At 30.2% G+C, this 10,619-nt stretch overlaps 2 protein-coding genes across 2 annotated transcripts; one reads left to right on the top strand and one right to left on the bottom strand.

Moving 5' to 3' along the window:
- The first annotated feature begins 3,381 nt into the window (after positions 1 to 3,381).
- LOC127243771 (UDP-glycosyltransferase 76B1-like) lies at positions 3,382 to 6,987 on the top strand. The gene is made up of 2 exons (XM_051263934.1): positions 3,382 to 3,923; positions 6,074 to 6,987. The coding sequence occupies exons 1-2, from the start codon at positions 3,458 to 3,460 to the stop codon at positions 6,985 to 6,987; spliced, it is 1,380 nt and encodes a 459-aa protein (XP_051119891.1). The 5' UTR covers positions 3,382 to 3,457.
- Positions 6,988 to 9,127: 2,140 nt separating this feature from the next.
- Positions 9,128 to 10,327, bottom strand: LOC127243948 (uncharacterized). Its single transcript, XM_051264199.1, has one exon. It carries the CDS (start codon positions 10,163 to 10,165, stop codon positions 9,392 to 9,394), a length of 774 nt encoding a protein of 257 aa, XP_051120156.1. The 5' UTR covers positions 10,166 to 10,327; the 3' UTR covers positions 9,128 to 9,391.
- Positions 10,328 to 10,619: the final 292 nt, after the last annotated feature.

Genomic DNA, 10,619 nt, shown 5'->3' with positions numbered 1-10,619 from the left:
TAATGTGGACAAATTAAATAGACCAGAGGACAATGTTTAGGCAAACACACCCGAAACATTTCAATTATTTAATTAAATTATTATTGTAGATTAAATATATATTAATTATTGATAATCCTAGATTAATTGTTAGAGTAGACTCTAGAGTACATTAAAATAAGATTGTGCGTGAAATCTCTACATTACACATTTCCAGCATTTAGTACTCCTTCCGCCTTAATACAATAGTTTTATTTATTATTTTTAATCATCCCAAAATAATAATTTCATTTCTTTAAATAACTATATCACCATAAAATTATCTCTAATTTTTCATTATTATTACACAATTGTCACTATTTTTTACACTAATTTAGTCATAAGGGCAAAAAAGTCATTTATCCTTACTTTTTACTCTCTACCAATATAATATCAATATTTCTTAAATTCCGTGCCCAACACAATAAAATTATATGTTTAGAACGGAGGAAATATAAAAAATATATTTATCTAAATATATAAAGTGAATACATTAAATATATATTAATTAATATGTATATATATTATATTTTTATAATATTTATAAAAATTACATCACTAAAAAATAAATTGGGTGAACAAAAATTATTATCCTCAGAGATATAGCATATCTGCAGAGATACCGAAATATGATGGAAATTTTTTTTTTTGTGTTACGTGTCCATATATGTATTTATTTATTTTAAATATATTACTATATTCAAAATTTCTACCATGTTTATTATTTATAAAATATTTTATGTTTCTTTCATCCGCTTCTGAGGGCCACATTTATCTTTTGCGTCATTGTATTTAATATTAAAAATATTTTTATATTTGTATATATATTTTTTACAAATGTCCTTCTATTAGTATTATAAGACACTAATGAAAGTATTTTTGCATTTTTTTCTTAATTTGTACTACGTTTTGATATAATAAATAATATTTAAAGATCAACGTGCAAAAAGTAAACGAGACTCTTATAGCCAAACAGAACTAATATTTTATAAAGTAATACCAATATTGAATATGATATTTATTAATTTAAAATTTAAAGATATGAAAATAAATATAAATTGAATTTATTAAATAAATTATCATTTAAAATGTATTTAAATGAATGAATAAAGTTTAATTTAAAGTTTAAAACACAAAGATAGATATCTCCATTAAGGGTGCTTCTATAAAATTTATATTTTGTCATTTTTTATGTCCAAACATAATATTTATATTTTTACTTTTTTGTAAACTTGATTACATTACATACTAAAATTATCTTCAAACATAACCACCAAAAAATATTTACACGCAGCAAAAGATGTAAAAATATATTTTTTTCGTCCCAAATTAAAGGGTCTATCGAGATTTTATAATAAATTAAAAAAATAATATTATTTTATTAATTATTATAAATGTGTAAAAACTTTTAACATTTTTGTTATTTGATTTCCTGCAATGTATACTTGTAATTTAAGTAAAAATTAAGGATATTTTGGTATTAGTATATGAATCACCTTGTTTAAAATATGAAAAAAAGATATTTTAAGTGAGACAAATCAAAATAGTAAAAATAATATTTCGAATTAAGATGAAAAGAGTATATTATATATAGTTTCTTAATTTTCATACTAATATTCTTAAATTTAAAGTTATTTACATCAATACAATACAATACAATAAAAGATTAAAACATAAAAAAAATTTTACACACAAAAAGGCATCGACTAATATTTAAATATTAATATTATTTTTTCACACAAAAGTATATATTATAAAACTATCTATGTGGACGGAAGGAATTTTTTATTTATTTCTACATAAAAATTGGTGCGTTCCTTTTGCCAAAAACAACACATTTTTTTTTTCAAAAAAATAAATATATTACACATAATTTTTTTTTTATATATTATTTATATAATTTTTTATATCTCATATAAAAAAAAGTCCCTTTAAATTATTTTACAAAACAAAAACACTATTATTTATATAATTTTTTATATCTCATATAAAAAAAAAAATTCCTTTAAATTATTTTACAAAACAAAAACACTCTGACATGTAAATCACTGTTCATATAAAATGAAAAAAAAAACAACCTAAAATAGTATAAAAGAACACATAGTTTGTTTTATATTATAAATAAAAAATTTAATCATTCTTTTGATAAAATTTCTAATAAAAATATATTCTTTTTTTCTATAAAATACTATCTATGGTAGGAAAAGTGTATTCAATCATAATTTTGTAAAGTTCTGTTGGACTTTTAAAATTTGTGTATATTTAATTTAAATTTTTAAAAGTCTTTTAAAATAGAAAAATATTCAATCCAAAATTTTAAAATTTTTTTAAAATATTAAAATCTCATTGTATTTAACAATCATAACTTTAAAAGAATGTAAATTTTATTGAATTTTAATTTTAAAAGTTATGAACAAATTGTAAAGTATAAAATCTCTCATGATAAATAGATATTATGATAATAGTTATTATTGATATTATTATAATATCCTAATAAAAAATAATAGTTTAAAAAATTATAATATACCAGTGAAAATGATAATAATTTTAAAAAAATAAAAATATAATAGCAAAATTTTTGAAAATATATATTTCTAATTGAATTTTTTAATTAATTATTTTTTTGCATAAAAATTCAAATAAATTTTATCTACAAATATGTTTTATATAAATTTATAAAAATTATAGAAATCAATAATTTTTATTATTATTATTTTTTTTTTACAATCCTATAAAATTTATATAAATCTATAAACAATCAAATCAAATTTATAAAAATCCATTTAAATAAATACATTCAATCCATTTAAATCAATATATACTCTTAAAATCTATCAAACTCTACATAGATTATATGAATTTTCTAAAATCAAAAAAATTCATAAATTTTTAAAATTCAATAAAATCTTAAATGAATACTAACCCCTAAAGCTCAAATTATCACTCAATTTCAAATCAAAATCTTCTACCCATGACTTGTATATTGAATTTCGAATATATAATTTGATTGAAACGTGAAAAAGACATCTTTTATTGAAAAAACGTTTGGATGGATATAAAGGACAAATAATAGTATATATTAAAAAAATTGGAATAGGTTAAATTAATTTTTAAATTCAATAACTGGACTTTTTGTTATTTTAGTCAAGTTATTTTAAAATAGTTTCATAATTAAATTTTTTTTGCACATTTAGTCATCTCGCACAGAAGATATTTGCGTGTGGATGACACGTCTCTTTCAGATAGCGCTGACCTAACGGACACGTGGATAATTTTATTTTTAAAATAAAAAATAAAAAATGATAAAAAATAAAATAAAATTTAAAAATATTATAAAAAATATATCCATATATGTATCTTAAGAGTTAGAGTTAGGGTTTGTTTATAAATAGTACTATGTAATTACACTACACAGAAGCTCGGATCAGATCTGGCAACAATGGCGGACGAAGACGAGAGAGAAACCCTAATTCTGTTCCCTCTGCCATTCCAGGGCCACATGAGCCCCATGATTCAGCTGGCCAGAATCCTCCATTCCCGAGGCTTCGCCATTTCCATCTTCCACGCCACGCTCAACTCTCCCCGCCATTCCAACTACCCCCAATTCACCTTCCGCCCACTCTCCGACGGCCTCTCGCCGGAGGAATCCGCCGCCGCCGATCCCGCGCAGATAATCAGGCTCGTCAACGCCAGTTGCGCGGAGCCGTTCCGCCGCGGCCTGGCGGCGGAGATGGCTCGGAAGCGAGTGAAATGCATAATAACGGACGCCAATTGGTACTTCACGCAGGCGGTGGCGGAGGCGGCGGAGGTCCGGCGAGTTGTGATGCGGACCAGCAGCGTTTGTTCTTTCCTGGCTTTTGCTGCGCTTTCTGACCTGGCTGCCAAAGGATACCTCACTCACACAAGTACTACGTGCTCCATATATATATATATATATATATAATTAAGTTTTATATATATCCATTCGTTTATTTTTCGCACAAAGTTTTAAAAACATTAGTATTGTATTGGAATACCGTATGAATAGACATAAAAAGACTAAAATGTCCTCAAAGTAAAAATTTATTGTAGTGACATATTTGTAATATAATGTAAATTTAAGGAACAGATCAAAATTTTAAAAAAAAATGATAGATAGTTAAGTAACAAATGAAGTATATGCTTATGTGGGTTAAACAAACAAACAGTTTGCGAGCTTGTCTCGTTCGCTCATCCGATGTCGTTAAAAATTAATTCGTTAAATTAAACAAGCCGAACACGAATAGAAATTTTAGCTCATTATGTTCAATAATAATAATTTAATATTAAAAACATATTCATCCAACAAATACAAAACGAACATACATTTTTTTTCTCAAATTTTTATTATTTAAAATATTTATTTTTCAAAAAAGAGAAATACTTCATTCATTTCTTTTAATAGTCCTATTTAATAAAATACAAAAAAATAATTTATTTTGATCATTACCTCTTTCATCACTAATAGTTCTTTATTAAAAATGAATTCTTATAATTCAATGATAATTCAATCTACGAGCTACTATTCGAATACACACTAAATAAACTCTGGCCGAACGCAATAACTTAAATTATGCTAATACGATAAACACACTTAGACTATATATGACACACAACCCTAAATGGATTTTGAATGCGGGATCTTAATAAGTTAACCACCTTAACTCGACATCTTTATGGCAAGATTGGTCCTGACCTTCGAAGGGCTTTCAGGACGAAATAAATAAGTATTCCATAAATTAAACAAAATTTTTTAAATGTGTAATATATGGTTAATTCATGACCTTTTGATTATAAATTCATTCTATACTACTTAAGGTGCCTTTGGTTACCGATTGGTTTATTGAGTTGGAAGTTGAGTTGAAAGTGTTTTATTTAATTAATATTTAATTTATGATTTAATATAGTATATAAGATTAAAAAATTGAAAATATGTGTTAAATATGTTAATAATTATAATTGAATAAATTATAATATACAATATAAATATAAAAATAAAATTTTATATAATATAAATTAAAAAAATATAGAATTTTACTTATAATTAACATAAATTAATTTGCACATAAATAAAGAAAGAAAGATAGAAATGAAATATTTGAATAAATTTTAAGTAAATCTCCTGTATTATAATATTTTTTAAAAAAATTAAGAGCATGGTGTCAATTTTACATTTGAAGCCAACCAAACAGATATTAAACTATGATGTTTTCACTTTGTATTTTTAAATGATTGAAACTCCTTCGTCCCAATAAAAATATAAAAAATAAATATAATTAGTTAATAATTAACAAGTATATTAATAAAACTAATACTAACTTAAAATATGATTAAAATATATAATTATTTTTTAAAAAAATAAATAGAAAAATTATGTGAGACAGACAAAAAAAATATTTTATATGTGACAGAATATTAAATTATATAAAATTTAATATTTTTTATTAAAAAAAAATTAAAAGTTAAAAGTATAAATCAACAAATAGACAAAATTTTAATTATTTTTACACTACCAAATAAAAAATAGAAGCGTCAAATTAAAAAAAATAAATATATTTATTACTTTTTACATTAAAAACACGAATATATTTTGGAGACTGAAGCGTCAGCTGCCCATAAATTCCTATTTGTATTGGGCTCTGGCGAAGCCATGAATCTCTTCTTTTGAGAGTAAATAACAACATAAAAGATCACGAAGTGTTGTACTCCCTCCGTCCCATGTAATATGGGTGTATTACCGTAGACACGAAAATTTAGGTAAAATATAATTAGTAATTAATTAAGAAGTGTATTAGTAAAAATAATTATTATTTAGTAAAAATAATTATAGATTAAGATTAAAATAAGTAAATAGTTTAATTAAAATTAAGAAAATTATAAAATTTAAAATGCGATTAAAGTGCATAATTATATTTTCAACAATAGAAAGGACAAGTTACGTGGGACGGACGAAAATAAAAAATATGGACAAATTATGTGGGACGGGGGGTAAATAAACTTATGCTTTGATTCTTGCAATAATAATAATAATAATCAGATTCAAATTCAAATTCAAGAAGAATGAGAGATGATCCTGTGGAAGAACTCCCACCCCTAAAGGTGAAAGACATTCCATTCATGGACCAACTATGCAACAACCCTCAAGATGCATACCAAAACATAGCCAAGATGATGGCAGCAACCAAGAAAGCTTCAGCCATCATCTTCAACACTTCCGGCGACCTCGAAGATCCCGACCTCGCCAAGCTCCGCCGCCTCTACTTCCCCGTCCCCACATTTGTAATCGGGCCCTTCCACAAGTGCTTCTCCGCTGCCTCCACCAGCTTCCACGCACACGACGAGGCCTCCGTCCCGTGGCTGGACGGGCAAGCCCCGGAGTCGGTTCTCTACGTCAGTTTCGGGAGCGTTGTCGAGATGGATGTCCGGGAGCTGGAGGAAGTGGCCCGGGGCTTAGCCTGCAGCGGGCAGCCGTTCTTGTGGGCTATCCGGCCGGGATTGGTCCGCGGGTGCGATTGGGTCGAGATGCTTCCGGAAGGGTTCTTGGAAGAAACTAGCGATCGAGGCCGCATCATCGAATGGGCGCCGCAGCAAGAAGTGCTGCGCCATCCTTCGATCGGCGGGTTTTGGACTCATTGCGGGTGGAATTCGACGCTCGAGAGTATCTGTGAGGGCGTTCCCATGATTTGCTCGCCGTTCTTCGGCGATCAGTTAGTCAATTCGAGGTATGTTAGCCATGTTTGGAGAGTAGGGATCAGGCTGGAGACGGGGTTCGAAAGGGGCGAAATTACGACGGAGATTCGGAGATTGATGGTGGAGGAAGAAGGTAAGGAAATGAGGCAGAGGAGTTCATGTCTGAAGAAGAAGATAGAGTCTAGTCTCAGCGATGGTGGTTCTTCTTACAAAGGGCTTAATTCCTTAGTAGATTTCATATCTCCAATGTTGGATACATGAATTTCTAAGTTATCTATGTTCTTGGTGATTCCTAGAGTGTTCTGCTGTTATGGTACTAAATAATACTATATCTGTACAACTCTAAGGGTCTCATTTACTTTTTGTATGATAATTTTTTAATATTAATTATTATATCAAAACGTAGTACAAATTAAAAAAAAAAAATTGCAAAAATACTTCAATTAGTATCTTATAATGCTAATATAAGGACATTTGTACAAAAATTTATACAAATATAATGATATTTTTAACAGTAAGTACAATGACGCAAAAGATAAATGTGACCCTCAGAGGCGAACGGAGAAAGTACTATTTCTGTCGGCACGAAGATTAAAAAAAATAAATATTTCATTGAAAGAGTAGAAAAAATAAATAAATAGTATAAGGTATTTTGGAAAAATGTTAGTAATAAAAGAGAGAACAAAGAGAATGTAATAAAATTAATGGTATTTGCTGCAAGTAAGTGTTAAATAAAGAAGGTAAGAATAAATTTGACAGAGAGTATTATTCAGCAATACCTAGCACGTATAACGTGTTAGCACAGAGACTTGACAACACAATTTATGTTAATATAATATATAATCCGATAACATATCACATGTTAGCACATGTTGTTTCAACAACTATTGTGTTGGATTTATCATTAATATCTGCATGGTATATCATTACAATGTGTTGATTGGAGTTAAACACCATTACCGGTTCCTAGAGACCCGACAAAAGCGAATTCATACCATCGACTTGAAATAAAGAGACATCTACGCTCCAATTGTTCAACAAGTTCGATCCATGTTGGAGTTCTCTTTCGCCGTTAGATCGTGCTACATCTAATATCAATCTATTAAAGCTATCTAAGCTCAATAAGTACCCAGCCACGAAAGATTACTCTACAAAATTTTTAAGTACACAACAAAATAGAGCAGCATCGTATAAAATGCAAACTGCGGGGTGAATTCGAAACGGAGGCAACACAAATGCAAGAAGAAAACAGCATAATGTCACATTAACCATAAGAAGTATTGAACAAGTATAGTTTGATTTTCTAGAATAATGTAGAAGTGTGAATGTTACTAGGAGATGGAGCGGAAAAATATATCTAAACGACGTATCTAGAACTCTATATTTTTCTCAGTAATGCAGGATTACTGAGAAGATTGATAATGGGCATGAAGTCAGTAAATCAAATACCGTACGCCAAGGAAATGAAGTCTTATCTATAGGGCATCATCCATTGTTAACCTGCTCTATGAATCGTAAACTGATCTTGAGCAACACCATTTTTCCTTCTTCCCTCAAACTTGGGCACTTTTCAATGAACAGATGCAAGTTGAGTTCTACTGAGAATTTTATGAAATTAAAGGTATGGCTAGGTGCTAAAGACAGTCATATATGCCGATATATCTATTAGGAATGTTTTATATTTTTCATGTGCTACATCTTCTATCAAATGCAATGCATAACAAGTTTTCAATTTTACATTTACATTTGAATGGCAATAGAAAACGGCACAATCAAGATGCAAGAAGCCAATAATTTTTCTTCAAAATCCATAACAAAAGGCAATTAGAAATGCTTTATATTCTCCATGTGCTACATCTTCGATCAAATGCAAACCTCAAAAACAAAATTTCAATTTTGCATTTGAATGGCAATTAAAAACAGGCACAAACAAGAAGGAAGAAACAATTAATTTTTCTGCCAAACCCATAACAGAAGGCAATTAGAAATGCTCCATATTCTTTATGTGCTACATCTTCGATCAAATGCAAAGCACAGAAACAAAATTTCAATTGTATGCTTGAATGGCAATTAAAAACAGGCACAAACAAGAAGCAAGAAACAATTAATTTTTCTTCCAAATCCATAACAAAATGCAATTAGAAATGCTCTATATTCTCTATGTGCTACGTCTTCGATCAAATGCAAAGCACAAAAACAAAATTTCAAATTTACATTTGAATGGCAATTGAAAACAGGCACAAACAAGAAGCAAGAAAGAGTAAATTTTTCTTCCAAATCCATAACAGCAATTAGAAATGCTCTATATTCTTTATGTGCTACATCTTCAATCAAATGCAATGGACAAAATCAATATTTCAAATTTACATTTGAATGGCAATCGGAAAAGGCACAAACAAGATGCAAGAAACAAATAATCTTTATTCGGAATCCACAACAAAATGCAATTAGAAATGCTCCATATTTGCTATATCTTCGATCAATACAAAATGCATCGAAACAAAATTTCAATTCTAAATATGAATGGCAATCGAAAACAGCACAAAACAAGATGCAAGAAACCAATAATCTTTCTTCCAAATCCATAACATCATCATCATCATCATCATCATCATCATTTCATAACCTTATTACTAAGCCACCAACAAAATTGATCAAACATCAATCATCTCGACGCCACAACAAAGATCAAACCAACTGACGCACCAGCAATGCAAAGATAAGAAACGCCCTGAACACGAACGAAAAACGTACGCAAATTCTTAGCTACCTGAAGAGTCAGCGTCAAAATCTGCAGCCTCCCCTGCTCCTCCATTTTCTTAAAAAAGTACATCGGCTTCAACATCCGCCTGAGCATGAATGCAACCGAGAATGGCAGCCCAAACGCCAGCAAGCTCTGAATTGACGCCTCCGGAAGAGGCAAATTCCGCGTGGAGTAAGATATCCATGCGCCCAAGCTAAGATGCACGAGCCCTAAACCAGCCAAAACCTTGCTCAAACTATAAACGGACTTCATCATCGCCTCAAGAACTTCGCGAGTCTCGTTCGCTAGAGCTGATAAATCACGCTCCACGGTTGGTCCGGTGATTTCCTGGTGCTTAAATTCGTGATTCTGGCTCGGATTATCGCCTGGAGTTTTGGGGACTTCGTCGCCGGATGGAGAGGGAGGCGGATTTGAGGTGGATAGGAATCTGATTCCGCCATTAGGGTTTTGAAACGAGTTCAAATTAGCGATCCAATGAAGCGAAACTTGGCGACGGTCGAACAGCGGGTGGATTCCGGCTGCTGCTTTGAAGAGAAACGTCGGAGGATCGACTTGATTTAGGATCACAATTTTGGTGAGAGAGGAATCAATGGTTCTGTGCGAGGGATTTCGAAGAGGGTAAAGCGCTGGATTGAGGAAATTGAATCCAAACTTGCGAGAAAACCTTGAAGCCATGTCGATGACTGGCCAAATGCAGATTTAGAATATGATTCTGGGCTTGTCTGGTCTGGTAAAGTAATTGCAGTCTCTAACAGGTGTGTTCAACTTCAACCCTGCGCCGCCATTGAAGGCAGCCAATAGCAATCCCTCCATCTTGTTAAACTTTTCAGCGCATAAGTCGTACTTTCGAGCTGTTCGGTTACAGCATTTTTCTATACTTACGCATTTTTTTTATTATATCCAAAACACTTCACTCGAACTCGCTAGAATATTTTAGAATGTTCTGAAAGGTGGTAGAACTTGGTGTGACCTTTGGACTCACATTCGTAATTCGTAAAACATTCAATGTATTTTTTACTTTGAGGGTTGTATACTTTAGAATCATCTAAGGTTATCTTTTGGAGTCCTTGGCTTATAAAAGAACCTCCACACGTATCATTTGGATCATCCAAGTTTTGGCAATAAAAAA

Source organism: Andrographis paniculata, unplaced genomic scaffold (genome assembly GCF_009805555.1).
Source record: "Andrographis paniculata isolate CXL003 unplaced genomic scaffold, ASM980555v1 Contig98END, whole genome shotgun sequence".
Lineage (NCBI taxonomy): Eukaryota > Viridiplantae > Streptophyta > Magnoliopsida > Lamiales > Acanthaceae > Andrographis > Andrographis paniculata.
This window is presented reverse-complemented; position numbering and strand designations above follow the sequence as displayed.